At 33.7% G+C, this 22353-nt stretch overlaps 1 protein-coding gene across 3 annotated transcripts in view; it reads right to left on the bottom strand.

The window, feature by feature from the left end:
* Positions 1–1164: 1164 nt before the first annotated feature.
* SLC23A2 (solute carrier family 23 member 2) overlaps positions 1165–22353 on the bottom strand; it is a 113285-nt gene continuing 92096 nt past the window's right edge. For all 3 annotated transcript variants that reach the window (XM_074287159.1, XM_074287160.1, XM_074287158.1), the window contains 8 exons: positions 22226–22346; positions 21498–21654; positions 14226–14373; positions 13006–13111; positions 5769–5898; positions 4359–4496; positions 2489–2584; positions 1165–1512 (listed from right to left, as the gene is read on the bottom strand). In XM_074287159.1, the coding sequence (XP_074143260.1) occupies positions 1280–1512; positions 2489–2584; positions 4359–4496; positions 5769–5898; positions 13006–13111; positions 14226–14373; positions 21498–21654; positions 22226–22346 (1129 nt within the window). In that variant the 3' untranslated portion in view covers positions 1165–1279. The remainder of the gene's footprint in view (positions 1513–2488; positions 2585–4358; positions 4497–5768; positions 5899–13005; positions 13112–14225; positions 14374–21497; positions 21655–22225; positions 22347–22353) is intronic.

Raw genomic sequence — 22353 nt, 5'->3', positions numbered from 1 at the left:
AAAAAATGCAAGCACAGAAATATTATACTGGCCTTAAGAGCACATTATATTAAGCTTCCCTGATGATTTCCATGGCATTGCAAATGCGAGTTCTTTTTCCTGTTTTTCTTTGGGGAATGGAGTGGGTGGGTGAGGGGACATTGGTGGATCACATCAAAGTTGGACGGATCACTATGAAAAACACTGATGTCAAATTAATTTGTAATAAAGCATTAAACATGACTATATAGACTCACAATGATGAATGCCTAATAACTAACAACATCCATATTACAGGAGAGCCAAAATGTTCAGCTAACAATGACTGGTACTCTTAGATGATAGATACCCTGTACCTATTAAAAAATCCAGGGGATAAGGATATAGTAGTAAATTATCTCCTACTAGACTTTTAGGCAGGATAGTGTTAACAATTTGATTATCAAAGACAGCAGGTTAATAATCAATAGACATTGATTAAAAGAACACATGACCCATATCATCTTCTCCCAGATTCATTCAAAACAAGTATCTGTGATTTTCACAAATGTGTGTGTCTACATAAACCATTCCATTCCATAATTCTAGCTCAAGAAAGATTTCTGAAATACAAATGCAAGAGGAAAATATGACTATATTGACTATTAAGTCATAGTGATGCAGAAAAAAATGCATTTTTGCTTTTCCCAGACTTTTTTTAAGCACAGATGACATGAGGAATTATGAAAAAACTATCCAAAGAAGTAGGTTCAAATGGTTTGAAGGACCAGAAGTCTTTCTAGGGCAGAGATAGGTCCTGTGAATTTGCCTGTGCAGTGAGTACAGAAAATGTAAGTGAGGAAGAGAAAATGTTGACAGGCATCTTGGATGACTTGGCATGCAGTTAAACATTCAGAATGCTAGGATAAGACAGCATATATCCAAAACAATACTACACATTTACCAAGAAAGAGGAATGAATAAAACAAAAACAAACCCACCCCCTTAAGAACAAAAAACCCACAACATCCAAACATCTCTCTTCCACAGGAGGATCAGGAATTTTCAGGCGCAGCTATCATTGCCAGCAATGGATGCCCTGAAAAGAGCCAGGATCAAGGATTAAATAATAAGATGGTCGAGACAGTATATTAGACAATATCACCACCCACAACAGAAAAGCTATTTATAATCAGTCTCGGCTCTGGGTTTCAAAATTTAAATGCAGATATACAAAACATATATTTTAATGCTTATTAATTCAGGAAAGAACTTCAAATACATCTTTTACTACAACTAGATAATATAATTTCAACTAAGGCTATACAGTAGCCTCTGAATCTTCATCTGAATTTCTGCAGTTAGTGCTTTTCCTGAAACCTTTCCATGTGTAACCCATGAAGGTTGGGCTGATGGGTAAATAACTGAAGCATCGGAATTTTTTGATAATGTTCATGCCAAATGGCAAATCATAGGATTCCATGCCATCAAGTGATTTACTTCCTTTTCCAACTCCTTTCTTCCATTTCCGTATTCCTCTTTCTTCTGGAGTACCTGTTTTAAAACAGGATGAAGCACAGAATGAGGAGAAGGACCCAAGGAGGGGAGGAGGAGGGGGGAAGAAAACAAACACATTAATTTAACAACCTTATTAAGAGGAACACAATTCTGCTTTAAAGAAAACTGTTTCATAACAAGGTAATCCTGGAATAAATATTGCCCTTGAAATAAAGAATAAATTTCTGTTCAGGTCCTGATTTAATAAGTAGATAGAATACTTTGCTAGAGAATACCTTGCCCACTTGCTATTGTGTCTGATGTGTGATAGAAAGAATAAAGGCTGTAGAATTAAGAAAGACATGGGTTTAAAGCACTGGTTACAACATTCCAGAATCTATGAGAAGGAATCAAAGACTTTCTAGTTTGAAAGAAACTTCATCAGAAATCTAGTCCAGATTCTCTGAAAAAAAGAATCTTTACTCCAGTTTATGCCACAAATGGTAATCTAGGCCTGTAAGGCAACCATTCATGTAAAGTATGATTATAAAGTTTTTTCCTGATATATCAAGCCTAAATTTGCCTCTGAATAAGTTCTAACCATTGTTCTCAAAATGAGATCTAAGATTTCCATAAGGAAGTGGGGGGAAAAGAGGTAAGAAGAGGAAAAGATGTCTTTAAAACTTCATTAAAATGTTGACAAATTTACAATTGCTGAAGCTAGGCTTTGCTTACTATTAATAGTAATTAATTAGAAAAGGACAAAATAATAAACCTACAAAAGGACCTGTGAAAGGTTGTGATCCATGGCAAATGGCTGCCTTTGAACTGACTGGCATCTGATTTTACAGGGCCACAAATTTTCCAGCATGTTCATTGTTATGCATTTATGTATTTATTATTAAAATTATGTGTAATTCTATTTAAGTTGACATTAAATTTGCTTGTTTTGATAATTATAATATTTAATAACAATTGACATTATTATTATTATAAAAAACAGATAAAATAAAAAATAAACATTAGCACTTACCTGGGATGGTGTTATCCAAAACAAAAGCAACACATCCACCTACAAACATTGCTGTGGTGAGAAGGACATTTAATATTTGATCAATTCCTGTGATCCCTAAAAAAAAGAAAGGAAGAATTGAAAGAGTAAACATGCCTAATTTCGGGGTTTTGTAGCCTTATTTCATGATAAGAAAAATTCATCAAGACCAAAAATTTAGATATCTCAGCTAGACAAAGATTTGCTCAAATAGATATTGCTTGGAATAGTTTAGAATTACTATATATGTACTAAAAATAGTGTTGGAAAAAAGTGGCTCTCAAAGTATGGTCCAGGAAATCCTGGGAGTCTCTGAAATACTTCCAGAGGGTCTACAAATTTAAAATTAGTTTTTATTTCTATGTGATAAATGAAGGAGCCAAATAAAATCAGTTCAGAATTCTATGACTCTCTATGATCCAACCAACAAAAGACTTACAAATTGTGCATTAACACACAATGGGAAATGTTATTAAATGGGGTCTGCCATTCTAGTTGTACCCTAAATAATTTCTATTCAAACAATGGTGTGGCCAGCAAAGAACAAAATACATCTTCAAAAGTAGCAAAATGATAGAGAATAGGGGAATAAATTAGTATTTCTATATTGACTATATACTTTAATATTTATAACTGTTACATATAATACACAATAATTTAATACTTATACATCAATTATCATTTAAAGGTAGAAATCTCATTATAAAGAAAATTGGCAAATTTTGAAAGCACTTTAAAAAGTAAATAATAAAGATAAAATAAAAATAATGAAAATAAAAATAAAAGTAAATGAAGATAAAAGCAGAAACCTGATACAGTCTGTAAGTTACAAGTACTACCATTCATTTTGTATGTTCCTTTTAAATATTTAATTATCATTTGTTTCTAATTGGAAAAATAAAGTTGAGTATCATTTAAAGGTCTATGGAGGAATGTGAGGTATGAGAAGGTTCTAATACATTAAAAATTAGGAATTATGCAAGTGAAGCAGTATAAATGATTTTGTCAGAGAAATTTATAAAAGGAAAATAAGATAGCCTGGCCATATTGCAAAAGCAAGGAATAATTAATCCATAGCTAGTCTGTATGCACCAAGAGTATCCATGCAATATCAAGAGAACATGAGGGAAATCCCAATACATTGGATGGACAATTCTTCACCATGGAATATTTGTAAAAAGACATGAACAAGGATTACATAAATAATGGAGTTAAGCATTATGGGTTGTAATTTACATTACTGGAGGTACTATCTGTTCCAGTGCAGTATTAATGGATTATCAATGTAGTTACAATTTTAAAAAGACCATAGGATCAAAGTATTAGAGCTAGAAAGAATGGAAAAACAATCTAGTTCAAATATATCATTTTCAGATAAGGAAATTAAAGTACAGTAGTAGCTATTCAGGCTGTTCTTCCTTTGGATTTTCTTTTGTATAACTTAAGAACAAAGGATTAATGCAGGATTAAAAAAAACTGAATAGACTTGATTGTAATCTAAATAATGTTTCCTAATACAGCTGAAATGCTAAAATGGGAATTCACTAGAAATTATTTCAAGTAGTTTCAAAAATACAGCCTTACATTTGAGAGAAGGGGAGAAGAAGGAAGAAAGGTAAGTTTCAGTTGGGGAGGGAAAGAAGGAGAGAGATATTCTTAATTTATATGATAATAATGGTAACAGGCTGGATTACATTCAAAGTTACAGACTGTATGAGATTACTGTTGACAAATATACATTCTGGGGCAAATGTTACATGAAAAGCTAAAACATTTCCTATTAAAATCTAAAGAAGATTGACAACAAGGTTACAACTCAAACCTCCATAGAAAATAAAGAGTTTCTCAATACCTGTAACTAGTGGATTCTGCTTCAGGTAACTTGGAAGAACAAGTCCAAAGAAAATAGAAAATCCAAGGACAAAGAGATTACGCGAAGAATTTAAATCTATAAACTGAAGATTCGATAATCCAACAGCAGTGATCATTCCTGAGGAGAGAAATTAACATATCCAAGATTTACCATCTCCCTTGAACAGTCACTTGAAAGGCAAAGATTTGGGAGAGAAGAGAAGGGAACAAGCATTTCCATAGTACCTATTCTATTGCCAGGAACTGTCCTCAGCACATTACAGATATCATTTTACTTGATCCTCACAACAGCTCTGAGGGAGGTGCTACTATTATCCCCACTCAACAGTTGAGGAAAGGGAAGTAAACAAAAGATTGGTTGATTTGGCCAGTTGAGTGTCAAGGCTAGATTTGAACTCAGGTCTTCCTAACTCCAGACCCCAGTGCTCTTACTCACTGTTGCCAAGTTGTCAAGATTTTGGTTTCACCCTATCATTATGTTTGTTTTGAAAGAGACAACATGGACATATATTGCATAATATATGAAATTGTAAACTACAATTTCCTATGCAGGTATATGCTATTAATATTACTATGTGGAACTAAAACAACATCTTTGTCTGAGTAGATCCTTATTTGAGGTCTCCTCTTGTCCACAATCCTACATTTCAATGCATTACTGTTGGGCTACTAAGCTTGGAAGAGAGTAGGATAAATGATAGCATCCTGTATAATCAAACATAAATGTCTTCTGAAATAAGAACTTTTGGACTGATTATGTATTATATATTTTTTTCACATCTATTATTATGGAGAGATAAAAAGTGACTGCAGTGACTTATAACCAAAATCCAGAGCCATTAAGTAAAATCTTGAAACTGCAAAATATACTCAAATACTATATATAGCTACTTTTGATTATTAATGGTAATCTTCTTAAAATGAGACAAGTTCTATTGTGGAAAAAAATCTTAAATAGGATATTTTTAGTTTCTGCATTTATCCTTTACAAAGTATTGTAGTTGTGAGTATGACCTAATCTAAGTTCTTCCCAGCTTTAAAGTTGTGATTTTAGGGACATAGATAGAGTACCTGACATGAACTTAGTACCGGAATTCAATACCGGACTCAGGACTTTGTGTAAGTCACATAAACTCAACTGCCATTAATTAATCAATTAACTGAATAAAATAAATGAATGAATAATAAAAAATAATTGAATGAATGAATAAAGTGGTGATTTTAGAAAGTTACTTGAGTAGACATATTGAAGGAGTAGTTCAGTGTCTTCAGGAAAGAAGTCAGCTAAAAATCAGTGAAGTTTTAAAAGAGTTAAACTAATCAATGTATAGAGGGGAAAAAAAAAAAAGATGTGAGATGAAAAGAGGATATGACATAAACATGATTTTACCAAAGAGTGTGCAAAAGAGAGCTCCAAGCACAGGGTCTGGAAGGGACGCAAACAATGCACTGAATTTCCCAATCATTCCAAGCATAAGCATTAAAGCCGCACCATACTGAATAACTCGACGACTTCCAACCTATGAGGTAAAATAAAATAACAAGAATTAAAATATGGAACATTATGTCAACTCATATTTTTCCTCTGAAGATATCCTATTGTAAAAAGCAACCAGGTAAATAGCTATTACACAGCAACTGATTCTGTTTCAGGGTTAACAGCATAAACAATCAAAATAAAATAAAATTGTATAGTTTATAGATTATATATATATATATATATATATATATATATATATATATATATTTTTTTTTTTTTTTTAAATTCTCAAATCTAAGTTACTAAGTTCAAGCTTAATAGGCGGAATGGTACAGAGACAAGGACTAGACCCATGATTTCACTGGTACTGAGAAATGCCAGGTAAGTAAACTCCTTTTACTAAAACAGAGAGAGCTGCTTGGAATACTGAGCAATTGAAGTAACTGACTTGCCCATGTTCATGTGGCCAGTGTGTTAGGGGGTTAACTTGAATCCTGATTTTCCTGGCTCTGAGATTGGCTTTCTGTCACATGTTGCTATGTTTCAGATGACAGCGTACTGAAAACTGGATTGTGGAAGTCAAAAACCTCAAGTTCTGGATCTGTGAATTGTTACCTGTATAAACCTAACAAGACACTTCACCATCTTAGAATTCAGTTTCTTAGCTTGTAAAATGAAATTAAATTAGGTTATATCCTATTTAACTCTAAAACTCAATGATTTTACAGAATCTGAAGCCCAGGCCTCTAAAAAATGTGAATCATCTTTTAAAATTTGAAGGACAAATTGTAAGAATATTTATTCCTAAAGCCCACTAATACCTAGTACCTTCAATGAATTCTTGGTTCACTCTTCAGTTATTTCAAATGCAAAAACATGGTCTTTATGCAATGAGCCTGCCAAGCTTATTTTATCTAAATGCAAAATATCCTAATGTACCAACACATACCTAACACATGTTAGGTATCTGACAAGCTGAATCAATGAATAAAAAAAGACTACTAGGGACAGTTAGATGGTACAGTAGATAAAGAGCTGGGCCCTGGAGTCAGGAGAACCTAAGTTCAAATTCAACCTCAGACACTTAAACCCAAAATGCCTAAACAAAAAATAAAAAAAAATTAAAAAGAAAAAAAGAAAAAGAAAAAGACTTCTTTACCCACCCAACCCTTGTCAAATAGGTAATACTTTCCTAGGTAATTTATTTTCAGTGACTGAGTTTGATTATTTTAGATTCTTCCTTATTTAGTCTGTTCCACTTAGCTATTTTTCCAATCAGTTTCAAATGATGATCATTTTTATAACAGTTTGAAATGCAGAAATGCTTGTTAGTCCTGTTCATTTTTTACCATTTTTCATTATTCTTTGATATTAAATCTACATATTACCATAGACAGGACTGTTTTTCTTATACTGGCATTACTCAACTTTGAGCAACAAATACCTTTCCAGTTTTATTTAATTTCTTTGAACATTTGTAATTTTATTTATAGAGATACTTAATGTGCTTTAGTGGAATAACTTTCAGAAATCTATTTTGTAGTTATCTTAAAACAGGGCTATTTTTTCTGTTATTGCATCCTGGATTTTGTTTTGCTATCCTGAAATGTAGCTAGATCTTGATTAGTGTGAATAGCTGATACCATAAAGTGGATGAATTATTTATATTTTAACCATTATTTATATTTTAACAGCACATATTGAGTAGGCTAAAAAATCAATGACCACATTTTTAAAAACCACAATTTGACAGTGTTATTTTGACAATGTTAATTCGAATGCATTTGACTATCTTACAGGAGTCATTATTTGCACTAATTAGGACTGAGTTGTGCTACTAATTCTTCTGAGTTTATTCTGCAGCCTGCAAGTTTACTGACATTATCTGAGTTGGTTTATTTGCTAATAACTTAGAAATTTCTAAACAAATTAACATGTCAGCATATAAGAATAGCTTTGTTTCCTCTTTGTCCATCTATATGCCTTTTAATATCCTTCTAGCTTTCCTGCTATTGCTAAGTAGGATTATGAATAGCTCTACTGGGTCTACTGTTACACAGGAAAGATCACTGTATTTTCAATGATAAAATTTTAAATAGTTGTGGGGCATAACAATAGAGAAACTATTTTGCTGAAGCTAAAAGTCATTCTGTTAAGCTTGTGGAAATAAATTGAGGAATGAAATCTGAATATAGTTGGGTCTTATAAAAGGAATTTTAGTCTCCTAGAAGTGCTTTTAGAATTAACTAGAAGAGGATATATTGTAAGATTTTTCCATTTCTTGATTAAACATGTAACATCAATTTGAAATACTTAGAATCAGTGAACAAATATGTATTAGCACCTTCTATGTTGTTAAGAATTTCACTAAGTACTGAGGATACGGGGGGGGGGGGGGAATCAAACTGCTCCCACCTTTCAAAAGCTTACATCCTTATTAAGAGAGCAATATGTGAATTTATAAGTACATGCAAAATATGCACTAAATAAACCAAGTTAATTTTGGGAGGGAGGCACTCCAAGTTTGGAAAGGGCACTTAAGAATAATCTCATATGGTCTAAAGAGGAAAAAAATAACATTTTTAAAAGATACATTAAGTCTGATATATATATATATATATATATATATATATATATATATATATATATATATATATATATATATATATATGAGGCTGAGTGAAAAGTTCAATAAGCAACTAATGATACTGTGCTAGAGAATAATATGGGAATGATAATTGACCTTATGGGAGTTAATGAGGTTACCAAGAAAGGGTTGGAAGAGAAGCTGGCCTATAATACAGCCTTGGGCAGCACCTACAGTTAGAAGGTGATCTATGAATGATAATTCAGTAGAGAAGATTTAAAAGATTCATCATATATGTAGGAGAACCAAGGTACAGAAATGTCCCAAAGACAAACAAAAACAGATATGAGAGAAGATGGTCAACAGTGACAAATGTTGCAGATATAAAGAAGAATGAGGACTAAGAAAGGCCACTGAGTTTGGCAATAAAAATATCACTGGACCAAAACATTCATAACATCTTTATATTAACAAAGAAATGGGAGGAAAGGAGAAGTAGATCTCCATCACCTGGGGAATGACTAAATATGATATGGTACTTTAATAAAATAGTACTGCCCTATAAGAAAGTATGAATATGAAAAAGAGAAGCATGAGAAGACCTAATAAAGATTATTTCTTTTAAAAAGAATTATTAAATATTATTGTTTACTTTCAAGGGAGCAGTTTCAGATAAATGATGTGGTTGAAAGCCAGACTAAAAGGGGCTGAGAAGTGAATGAGATTAGAAAAAGTAGAAAGCATAGACAGTTTTTCAGAAGTTTATAAAAGCACAGAGATTAGACAACAATATCTGACAATAATGTAGTAACATTTTAAGTTTTGCGAAGAATTATATATATATATATATATATATATATATATAGTATCTAACTGATCTTGATATCCTATGAAATAGGTGCTAGTGATAATCTGTAATTTTACAGATAAGGAAATTGAAGTTCAGAATGGGAAGGCCTTTCCTGCTTCCTCTATTTCTTAGTCTTCCCCATCCCACTTCTGTTCCCCTGATGAAATCATCTTTTAATTTTTATACACAGCAATCTTTAATTAACAAGCTTTCATTTTTATAGACAGACTTCTATATTTATTCATCTGTCAACATGTTCTAGTAGGATTTAAGTTTGTTGAAAGCAGGCATTGTATTGAATTCCTCTTTGCATCTTCTCTTGTCCAGCACAGTGATTGGCATACATTAGGTGATTGAAGATGAATATTTCACAAAAATTCCATAATCCTACTGCCACCCTCCAAGTTTTCAATAACCTAAAAATTTTGCTGATTGATATGTACATTTAGGTCCAAGACATGTGAAAAAGTCTGTTTTTGAAGCATTCAGCAAAAATTCCAGCATCAACTTTGAAAGTCTTTTTAGAGGATAATTTTCCTCCCTCATGTATAATCAGTAATGTGAGTCTGGGAAATGCAAAACAGTTTCCTGAAACAATGCCACTAGTAAGAGTGGGCTACTGTCCAAAGGTACTCAGAAGAGGTTATCAATTAGCTCATTAAAAAGAACTGGCATAATGCCTTTTCAGTAATAAACTAGCACAATTCATTTTGCAATTTCAAGCAATTCAAAATTTTAATGAAGATAATTATACCTATACTCCCTCAGTAACATTTAAGAATGAAATCTTTTGTAATATTAATGAATACTGGTTACACACTTCAACAGTCCTAGTTAAGTTACAAGGTACAGTTTAAAAGGGGATGTTGGATGACTACATTGTAAAAGGTGAGGAAGGACCATTTTGAAAGGGAGCACTCTTGTTAAAATGGCTTTACCCAAGACTCCTTTCCCACCTATCAATAGTGTCCCTAGATGCATAGTTTACTTTTAATTATCTATTGAAAGATTACTTAGTAGATAAGAGTCTGAAATTTACATCATTTGCAAGGGTAGTTTCCAATTAATGGGAGCCTTCCTCTTAGAGCTATGTCACATCATATAAGTCTCTACTCTCTAATTTTCAACGTTTCTATTTCTAACATAAACTGAACAACACCAAAACATTGACTGAGAACACCTCCAGCACCACTAAATTTTTCTCACAATTACTGTTGTAATAGAACATTGTTCCAAAAAAAAAAAAAAAAAAAAAAAAAAAAGAATCAACAGATGGTGCTGTCCAAATAGTTTTATAGAAATGATTCCCCCCACCCCATTGGCTAGAAAAATAAAAATTTTAAAATGAGATGTGCAGCACAATGTACTACAGAATGCTAACATTATCATCTATTTTTTGCTCTCACAATTACCCTGAACTGCAAGAAGTATTATTCATGTTTATTATTATTATTCCCTGCTTCAGTTCTCTCATGAAAGTAATAAGAATCTTTGTCTTTGAGGTCTTACTATGTTAGAAAAGCTTAGAAAATGATCCTGAAAATGATTTGTGTGTCACTACAGGACTAACTGGGTGAAATAAAGAGAAGCCCAAGATCATAAAGTCATTAAAATGGGATACCTTGGAAGGGAGTGAGTTATCCATCACTAGAAATTTTCAAGAAAAGGCTATATGATTATTTGTTGGATATTTGATAAGAGCAATTCTATAAATATAGGTTATACACTCGATATCCTCCAAGCTCCCTCTTAACATGCTCAGCAATTCTATAATTGCTTTGGCCACAGTCTCTCATAAATATTATCTACTACAGTAAAGATGAGAGAACTTTTAACTTTTGGGCAGTCTGGTGAAGACTCAAAATAATATTTAAATGCATAAATTAAAATATATAGGAAGGAAGCTGTTGAAAGATAGATATCAAAATACCTCCAATTCTCCCCATCACTGGCTTTTTAAAAAGTTCATAGACTTCAGGTTAATAACCTCCGGTATAGATTATTAGCTCTAATCTATTATGCTGGTAGAGAGAGACCTCATACTTACAACACTATTTAATATCTAATGATATCTAATGATCATGAAGTTTAAAAGGGCCCTAAAGGATTGTTAGCTTAATAAAGTGCAGACCAGAGAAGTGAAACAATTTATCCAGTTACCAAGGATGTTTAATTTCAAACCACCTTTAAGTATACAATGCTCCAGTGAAACTAATCTTTAATTCGTTTTTCTATCTATCATTGCATGCTTCTGCAAGTCAAAGAATGACACAATTAAACTTCTCCCAAGAAGAATCATTTGTAAAATGAGATGGATTGGACTCTAGATGATCTCTGAGGTTTCTTCTAGCTATGACAGTCTGAAAATGATGAATCTAGATGCTGGCTCTAATGGAAAATTATTATGAGCATCAATGATCACAACATCAACCCAAAGACCTAAAAACAAACTCTCAGCCACCTGTATCTAGAGAGCGCATTATAGGGACTAAATGTAGATCACAACATAATATTTTCACCTTTTTTGTTATTGCTTGTTTTTTTCCCCCCTCTTATTTTTTCCCCCTCTTAATCCTGATTTTTCTTGTGCAACACAAGTATGGAAATGTTTAGAAGAAAAAATTGTATAGCCTATATTGTATTACTTGCTGTAGGAGGAGGATGGAGAAAAAATATGGAACATAAGGTTTTGTTAAGGATGGATGTTAAACTATCTTTGCATGTATTTTAAAAAATAAAAAATTTTTTAAAAAGCCTCTCGATAGATTCATTGGCTATTAGAGCTAAAGGACATTACAGACTATTTAAATCCTAACACCTACAACCTCTTAAATGAACAGAAGTGAGGAAGGTCATAGGGTCACAGAGTTATTACAGCTAGAATAGTTCTTAGAAACCAGTCTGCATTCTCATTTTTATAGATGTGTTAACTGAGGCCTTAAGAGATCACAGAGGAGGGACTGGAAACTCTGTTTCTCAAGTGACTTGATCAAGATTACAAAGCTAAGTCTGGCTCATACTACTTCTTCCCTTATTGGAAACTGCCTTTTGAAAAACTAGCTATAAAAATCTCTTCTTATACGATGCATAATGAGGCAAAATTATATGACTTTAAAAAAGGACTGGGCTTGGAACCAGAAGATATGAATTCAAGTCTGATCACAGAATCATAGAATTTTATACGCTCTTAAAGGCATGTTATTGAACTTTCCTGCACTTCACTTCTCTGGGGTGTAAGAAGACAACTAGAACTAGAGTTTAGGTAACATTTATGGTCAAGTCTTGCTCTAGATTCTATATAACATGAAAACTCAATTTGCAAAAGCAAAAAATGCCATTGTGAATAGCAGCTATTTGGTTTATTGCATTTAAGGTAAAATGCTCTTTTTCAAGGAATGATTTATAATAATATAAAGGATAAATATTTCCAAGAGAGGTCTCTTATGGAAATGCTTTGTTAGTACATTACAGAAAAGGGCACATTATAAAATATTCCCATGTCTCTACTAGTTCTTTAATAATAATATTTTTAAAAAGCTGTTTTTAAAAGTGTTTTTTCCCCTCAGGCAAGGTGAGGGTAATTTTCTCAGTCCTACTTTAAAATCCACTGAAAAAAATAAACAAAATTTATTTCCAGAATTCAAAACATTCAGGGAGATAACAAACTAGTAAGTATATTTTGTTATAGTCAACTAGAAAAAGATTTGTACCTTAGTTATTCCTAAAACTCCGATATTGGGACTTGATGAAGTAGAACCATTTCCAGTACCAAACACACCATCTAGAACACAGGATAGCCCCTCAATGAAAATCCCCCTATAAGGCAAAAAAGCAGGGGGGGGGAAAAAGAGGCTCATTTTAGAGGTAAAATATTCTGAAACCCTAGAAAAAAAAATACTGTATACAAATTTATGTTAAATACAAACTGACAATTTCTCTACATCCAAGGTGGTAGCTAAAAAACAAATCCAACTTTCAGGGCATGTGTTAAATTGAGAATGGAAGTCAACAGAAAATGTTGTGGACAGAAAAAACCTAAGCCTAATCACTTCAGGAAGAGTCATACTAAATTTTAATCTCATAAAAACCAATGATTTGGTTTTTCTTTCTTAAGAAATTTTTTTAAGCATTAAAAATCATAAATAATAAAGTCTAAGCAATTTAGTGATTAATAAAGTCTTTATTAAGAAACATGGGAAAAGAACAAATATAAATTAACCTAACAAGGTATAAAGTACCAGTGTCACAAAAAAGGACATATTTGAGCATATATTTAATGTGAAAGTTCTTCTTTCACTTCAATTTTTTTTTTACTCTTTTGTAAATTATTACTTTCTTTTATCATTTTTGCTGTCACTCAAGTCTTCCTGGTTCTCCCATATGGGGTTTAAGCTACCCTGAGAGACACTGGAATAAGCCTGAAGGAAGGATAACTGGATGTCAAGTCCAGTCTTTAACTTATGACATTTGGATGACACTGAGCAATGTACTAACCTCTGTGTCTTAAGTTGCCAAAAAAAAAAAAAAGTTACTGGTCTGTTTCAGGAGAAAGGAACTGCATATACCAAATGAAATAGCCTGGGGTCAAAAAAAAAAAAAAAAAAAAAAACACCTCTTATTTATAGAGAGTTTAAACTAGTCAGCTGTGGGGCACCAATATGTTCATAAATAACAATATGTCATGCTAAAATGACATATATAGTCAAAGGATGTGAAACAGGCTCTCCCCCTGGTCGGTCTTAAACTATCAAAGAATTAAGGCAAGATGCAATCATTTTGATGAATCAAAGAATCAAAGTTGGATAGGATCTAGGAAGTCATCTAATCTAAACCATACCTAAGCAAAGTACTACTCTACAATCTACCTAGCAATTAATCCCTTAAAGATGGGAATTCATGAAAAAAAGATCTTTGATGATAAGACACTTACCTATTTATTGCATGAATGGGGGGTGGTGGAGCACAAGATAATCTTGCACAGGCGTAATAATCACCAATGGATTCGATAATGCTAGCAACCACTGCACTGAGCATTCCTATAACCCCAGCAGCTGAAACAGTTGGAAGTCCCCACTGAACTGCAAAAGAAAAAACAAAAATGGAATTCTTAATGGCTATCTTAGGCAAATTGGAGTTAAATGCTTCGTCCTATTAATAAAGTGAGGCTGCTAAAAAAAAAAAAAAAAAAAAAAAAAAAAGATTTATTCAATCAGGAAAGACAATGAAATTTCTTCATTCCATTAAACTAGTAAATAAATATAGAACTATTTGATTTTTTTAGTCCAAATCATCAGATTCCTGGGATCTATTGTTAATACAAATGAAGCGGGCCATAATAGGGACTATTTTGCTAAAGAATAAAATGCTTTGTCAGAAGCTCCATAATTCAATTCTACATAGGTACCCACTACTTAGAAGGCTCTGAGATATGTGCAAGGAGAAAAGTCATCCAAGGGCACTAAAGCATCTCTTCTGCCATTGCTCCCAACTACCGATGCCACAAAGCCACAGCTGATTGATTGTTTCTGCATTTCCATTAAGTCTTAATACTTACAGGGATGGAAACAAAGGGAGAACTGCAGGTATCTCCCTGGAGATCTACTAGGATTTCTACTTGTAGAATAACTATGAAGAAGTTAACAAGGGAAGAACCAGGTGAAGTTTGTTGGTATAGTTGAGCATCAAGAAGTGAGGGGAGGGCCCACTTAGGTGTCTTCTAACTGCTCTTTCTCCCTCCCCTTCTTTCAAGAAGTTTAAAAGCTAGAAGATAAGGCAAGACAGGAACAGATACAGAATAAAGAAAATCTAAGTGTACAGAAGAATGAAGGCAAGATTATTTTCATTCAGGGACTATTAGGAAAAGACTTCATGGGGAAGGCAACATTTGAATTTTCATTTTGGACGTGTTGTATTTGAGTTTCCTAAGAGAAAACCAGGTGGAGATATCAGGCGGGGAATTAGGTGATAAGTGGACCCTTGCCCTCTGAAAAGAGGCAAGGGCTGGTTATGCAGCAAAGTCTGACCACTTGAACTTGTGAGACTCACTGAGGTAGCTGAAGAAAGACAAGGATAAAATAGCCTTCTGAAATCATGGCTAGCCAGAAGTGGGGAAAAACACAATGTTGTAGAGCAAAAGTTCTTAATTATAGTCTTTAGCTTAAGAACTTCAGCACTACTCTCCAGAGAATCCTGGAACAGATTTTAAGGAGACCAAACTTGGAAGGAGAAAAACTATGCATATTTCAATATGTTGATTTCCCAACTAATTTTTAGAAAAGAAAGTTGAAGAAAAGTTGAAGACTACCCAAAGGGATCTATAACACAAGAAAAGTGTAAGAACTCCTTTTATAGTCCATTAAATTGAGATCTTTTTCCTTATCATATTAGGTTTAGCTACAGCAAAGTCTAGAACTATCATGTGGAAACATTGGACTAGAAGCAAAAAAAGGAAGTACCATGAAGTGGTGACCATGCCTGCCTGAATATTAGGAGACTGGGGTTCTAATCCTTGATATGCCAGTTATGACTATAGGTCTCAGGTTAACTATATTTAAAATGAAAGGGAGTAAAATAGATCAAGCATTCAATAAGCATTTATCAAACACCTACTCTGCTCCAGTTGCTGCACATGAAGATCACTATACACAATAACTGATCTTCTGATCTTTTCCAGATATGAAATTCTATGTTATGGTATCATGCTAGTTGATTGCATACTTGACTCGTTATATGTACTCAGAGAGGTAACTGATATAAAACATATGACTCTTTAAGCATAAAATTTTCCAAATTTAGAATGGCAGAAGGGTATGTTTCCCTCCCATAGGGAAACAGTAAACTTTTTCACTTTTTCTTTTTCCATTAGTCTTCAAACTCAGGTAGATGCTGATAAATATTTAAGTAAAAAAAAAAAAAAAAGAAATGTAAATGCACAACATTTTTTCAAGTTTAATCTATATTACTAACATTTTTCTAGCTAACCAACAAAACAATAAACCAAGCCTGATTGCCTCTTTATTTCACACTGCAAAATTTAATAAGTGGCTCTGGTTCAAGCTGGCTCTAGTACACCCCTGCCCAAGATACTGAGCACTGCATTCACATATATTTCACTAAGCACAGAGGGGCCATGGTATTCTGAACTACCACAGGCTGGAAATTCTGAACTACCACTCATGGCTTAAGATTTGGCATGAATTCCAACTGTGAGACTAATTCCCAATTGGACTATGAAGGTGTAAGTACCTATCATCCCCTTCGAGCTTTGCCTACCATTTAGAGAAGAGGATTCTTCCATAGAGAATTGGGATTCTCCAGGTAGACAAATCTTGATTTGTGTGGAAGAAGCGAAGAACTAAGGATGAGGAAGAGATGGAAGTCAGGGAGCACAGAATGAACATTACATTGGTGGCTAAAAACAGAATTTACAACTACACCTCCTCTCTCTCAGGGTCTGGCTACTGGAAGTGAAGATTCCACCTCTGGATATCTTCCTGTGCTGCTCATTCCTGACTTCTCCAGGCCTGCCATTTCCCATCCAACCCTTTAACACAGGGAGCCATAATAACTTTGCCCATTGCCCATTTAAAAGACTGACATTAGGTACTGGGAAAAGGCACTGTCAAAGATCACAGGGATTGGCCTCCAATCAAAGCTAGTTTCTTGATTTGCTGCAAGGTACATATACCAGGAAGAAGGGTAACTAGAATAAATTCAAGGAATAATTGGCTAGGCAAAAGCACAGAATAAAAGGAGAGGCCCTGAAGTCAGTTTGTGATAAAGCCTTCAACTTTGTCTAGCAGGCAAAGAAATATTGAAGATTTTAAGAGACAAAATCCCAAGCCATGATAAAATACAATCCCTAAAGACACCCATTGAGAGGCATTACCTATAAATTAAGCTGACTTCATTTGACAAGTAGAATTATCTTTATACAGAACAAACTATGGCACCCTATAATTGTTACTCAATTCCTGCCTTCAAAATGGAGCAGAACAAGTCTAATACTTCCATAACAGAACTCAAATATTTTGTGACATCAAAGGTCTACTGTCTGAATGTAGAGAAAATAAAATCAAAGGAAATATAATTATAATCTGAACCATAATGAGTGAAACATGATATAAAAAACTACTCTTAATACAATGCAAACATTCATCTTGCACATTTAATGCCATGATAAATTAGTAAACAGGACACAGGTTGAAAGATTTATAACTGAAAAGGACTTTAGAAGCAATCTAGTTAAATGCCCTCATTTTGTAGGAGGAAATTGAGGCCTGGAAAGGATAAATTGCCAAAGTCAAACTCCCAACAAAGTAATGGAGCCAGTATTTGAACTGAATTCTGTGGCCCTAAGCTTGCCACTCTTTCTTCACTGCAGCAGCCTTGATAGATTCAGCATGAGCAAATGAGCTTATTACAGCACTTTGGTCATAGTTTTGCCCCTTTAATATGGTTGGTTTAGACATATTGCCTCAAGGTCCTTTTTTAAAAGTTATTTTTGATTTTTTTTTCAATTTGTAATCCCACCTCACCACCCAACCTGAGAACGAATAATAATTATAATCATAATACAAGCCCAATTACAAATAGGTATAATCAATCAAAAACAATTTCCACATGGGCTAATTTTTTAATTTTCTCTGATTCTTCACCGACTCCTTTGCTTCTCTATAAGGAGGTGGTTCATCATTAGTCTTTTGGAATCATGGTTGCATTATGCTAATGAAAGTTCCTAATTCTTCCCAAGTTGTTTTCCCTTATTATATTGTATCATTGTATAAATTATTCTCCTGATTATTTCAATTCATTTGGCATAGGATCATACAAATATTCCCAAGTTTCTCTGAACTTTCATCATTTCTTACAATATCATTTCATCACATTTATATACCATTCCCTAACTTATGAACAAACAAACCCCTCAGATTTTCATTCTTTGGCAAAGCTCAAAAAAGCTATAATTTTCTATTTCTTTAGAGTTTGTTTTGCTTAGGACTAATCTTTCCCTTAACCTATTTTCCCTTTAACTTTCCCTGCTCTTCTTCATCCCTCTCCTCAGTTCTCTGCTGAGTGAAATCTACTTCAGTACCAACCATATCCCTCCCTTTAACCAGTTCAGATGAGTGAGACTAAAGCCCCAGCCTCTTTCTCCATTCTAACCTCCTCATTTGTGTAGATGGTTCTTTGCGCACCCCTTAATGATAAAATAATTTCCCATTACCCCCAAGTATATTTTTCTTCCCCTCTCTTTCTATTCTCTCAATATCAAGACACAACAGAACCAGTTATTTAAGACTCCCTCTATGAACCCTCAGGAAGAAAATGTGTAATTTTCCTATGTCATAAGCAATTGATCTTTTTATAACCAAATATCGTTATTCATTCATGTTTATCTTTTTGCATTTCTTTTTACACCTGTATTGGAACATTTTGTATTTGTTCCTGATAGCAAAACAAAGCCATTGGAATTTAACGAGTAGAAAGAATGACACACTTGGACCAGCACTTCAGGAAAATCACTACAGTGGCTCCTAAGAGGATGGATTAGAAAGGGAAGAGACATGAAACATGATGACTGGGCTATATTTTTGTCACAACTTTCAGGCAGTCCAATGATTCAAGAAACTTTTTTCTCCTCAATCTGTTTTCCAGGTGAGCTGTTTTTGCTCTGATATAGCTTATATTTTCTCTCCTTTCCATTCCCCTTACCACCCTCCCACCTCTTGACTCTATTTTAATATTTCTTGTGATCTCATGGCTTCTATTTGGCTCACTATAATTTTCAGAGATTTTGTTGCTTGGGCAAGTCTTTGCACCTCCTCTACCACATTACTAATTCCCTTTCCAATTCCCTCTTCTATCCTTTTCCAAATTTTTTTTTTCTCAAATACTCTTATTTTATTTAGAAAAACACTTTAATTTTTTTTTGTAAACCCGTGCTTCATGTCTTCCAGGAATTCTAGTTCAATTTGCACCCAAGCCTTTTTTGTGATCTAAGGCATTACTTGTAGATGTTTGGGGATCATTCTCCTTCCATGTTAGAGTCTTAAGCATATTTTTTTGTTCAGCCTTTCTTTAACCCATATCCTGATTTTGGATTTCTTTTTAGGGTTCTGCCCCACTTCTTGAGGGAAGGGCCGAGCTGATCCTGTTATTGCTTTCTTGGATTGTAGGACTATTCTAGTATATCAAGAACTGGCTAGGGATAAGCAAGCTATCAGTGCTCCCACAGTAAACCAAGATAAGGTAAAATCTATTTTCTCTTCCTCTAGTCTAAGCTCTTTAAGTTCCTAACTTGAGTTTTGGTCAAAGTAATAACATACTGCTACTGGACTTAGCCAGTAGGAAGTTCTGTTGGTTTAGAGTATCCTTTGGTCTAGGATGCTTTCTGGGATTATTCCACTACAGAATGGTGGTATAAATGCTGAAATCAAGATTCTGTTCTGCTTCTGGGGTCTGAGTCAAACCACTGCAGGTTACTTATTAATGGTCCCCTTTCTCTGAAGACTAGCATCTAGAATGCTACCCATTCCAGGTGGTACTTGTCCCCATTTCAGTGCCCCACTCTGGATCTTGGACCTCCCTCTTGACTGTGTGCTTACCCTCTTCTTAGAGGCTGAGGTGCTCCACATATAGGTGTGTTCCTGCCCATATGTGGAATGAGCAATCTCAGTTCTTAAGAGTCAATATTAGTAGACTTGTCTGTCTTTCTGTGCCAATCTGCATCTGCCAAAGGACTCACTCACTTCTCCATCAGGATTCAGTTTGCTGCTGCATTTTAATGACTTTATGAAGAAGTTTTGTGTCTGTTACATTGCTTCTTGCTACTCTATTATCTTCCTAGAATTATTTAATATAAACTTTCTATTTTAAATTAACATGTCAATAGTATGTGTTATATAGCAATGCCACTGTGAACATTATATATGAAAAACATTTAGCTAATATGTCTGCTATGCGCATATTAAAATAGACTAGTATATGAATAAATAGCCATCAATAACAATATAAGAAATATTATAAAGGAATATATGACTTAATACTATACACAAATAAGGAAAAATTTAAATTCAAAGGGAAAAAAATGTTCTGAAGTAGACAACAAAAAGGAATAACAGAACTAATTGAAGGATGGGGTAGTAAATGAAAAGGTTTTGTGAGCAAACCTATCCAACTACAGAGGAAGGTCTGTGTGAGGGAGTAATAATAGACATAATAAAGTTAGAAAACGCTGGCAGCATCAATTCTGTAGGGTCCTAAAAGGCTCTAAAAGGTAGGCTGAGTTTAGATTTCCTAGTGCAAGCAATGAGGATCCACTGAAAGCTTTTGAGTGGAAGGGTATTGTAATAATGAAAACTGAATTTCTGACATTAATCTTTCGAAAGAGTAGCAAAAAAACCCCTAAAGAACAAAAAACACACACCCAACCTATTTTGAGGAAAGAAGCATTCATTCCCAGAATTTCCACCATCTACCTTAACTTTAAATTATCTCTTTCTAAGCAATATTGACTTAAAGTATACAAAAACTATAGCTTCCTACAGAGAAGAATAAATTGCTTATTTTGATCTAAATTAAAGCACTAGAGCTTATATTCTTCAAAACACTACACATAAATGCAAATAGTTCCTCTGCTGGGCTTTATGTTTCAACTAAAAATTAATCAACTCATCTATTTTAATTTAAGAGTTACAATCCTCCCAATATCGACTGTCTTTATGCTATAAATAAAATGTGGGCCCAATAATATTAATAATAGTTTATTGGTAGCCATAAATGTTTGTTAATCAATTATTCCTATACATCTCAATATTCTTTAGTACCCTCCACTTTATCTGTCCCTTGTCTATTTGACCAGTCTAACACATCTATAACTCAAGACTTGCCTTGTGTCACTTATCATCTGGAGATCAAAAATGTCATGATATCTTCCACCAAAACAAATCAGTCCTTATCCTCTCCTCTCAAAGGTATTGATAAGCTAATTTGAAAAACTAATATTCTCTGGTCATAAGGGATTGCTGGAGTTCCTAAGAAACATGCATTTTAATTGTCTTTCTTTAGACAATGTTCCATTTTGGTTGTCAAAATTTCAATATCTTCAATGGCCAAGAAGATTACAAATAATGATTACTGTAATTCATTCCCCCTACAAATAGCGCCTGCACTGCCTTTAAACTGCCTTAAGTATACTTACATGGATATGGAACTTTAAACCAAGGTGCCACAAAAAGCACGCCTTGTCTAGCATCTGTACGAGCATAGAACCCATACTTTGTGCTGTCAGGTGGAAAGACATCTGTCACAGTGAATATGAAGCACAGTAACCAGGACACCAAGATAGCCAGGATTATCTGAAATTGGAAAGGGAGAAGACTATTCCAGGCTAAGTATATTAGTGGTTATTGATGAAACAAGTTTACATGCTCTCTCTCTTTCCCTCTCCCTTCACCTTGCCCAACATGGTACTTAGCCATCTATAACTTAAATGCAGAAAAACTTATAATGGCTTTAATAGATTTTATTTTAATGAAATTGCATTTTAAATGCTTCATACACCTAACTGTAGTTTTGTTTAAATGACAAATACCTCCTAATAATGAACATCTATAAGAACGACTCAATTCATATTTTTAAGAGACTGGCATAGACCTATCCCTCACTAAATAAACTTTTGGGGAAATGGGAGAAGTCTAACAAAAAATTTTTTTACTGATTTTATCTTGAGCACTACAAAAACATGCTTCTCAAAGTTTAGAAATAAAGTTTATTATTTGGTTTATCACCACAGTGCACTATGATCATTGTGTGGCTTACTTATAGTTCCAAAACACAGAAATTTAAAAATCAAAATGATCTTTATAGGTTCTCAAAAGATATGCACTGACAGTAATTTTTAAAGTAAAATAGAAATTGATTACTTACAGGGAACATTTTGAAAAGCTGCAATTTGTAGGCAGTCCATCCTTTTTTGGATTTGTAAATTGGGAGAGGAAATTTAACATTTCTGGCATATTGAGAAAATAACAATACTAGAAAAATCGTTCTGGGGG

The sequence above is a fragment of the Sminthopsis crassicaudata genome, chromosome 2, assembly GCF_048593235.1.
Source record: "Sminthopsis crassicaudata isolate SCR6 chromosome 2, ASM4859323v1, whole genome shotgun sequence".
Taxonomy (NCBI): Eukaryota; Metazoa; Chordata; class Mammalia; order Dasyuromorphia; family Dasyuridae; genus Sminthopsis; species Sminthopsis crassicaudata.
This window is presented reverse-complemented; position numbering and strand designations above follow the sequence as displayed.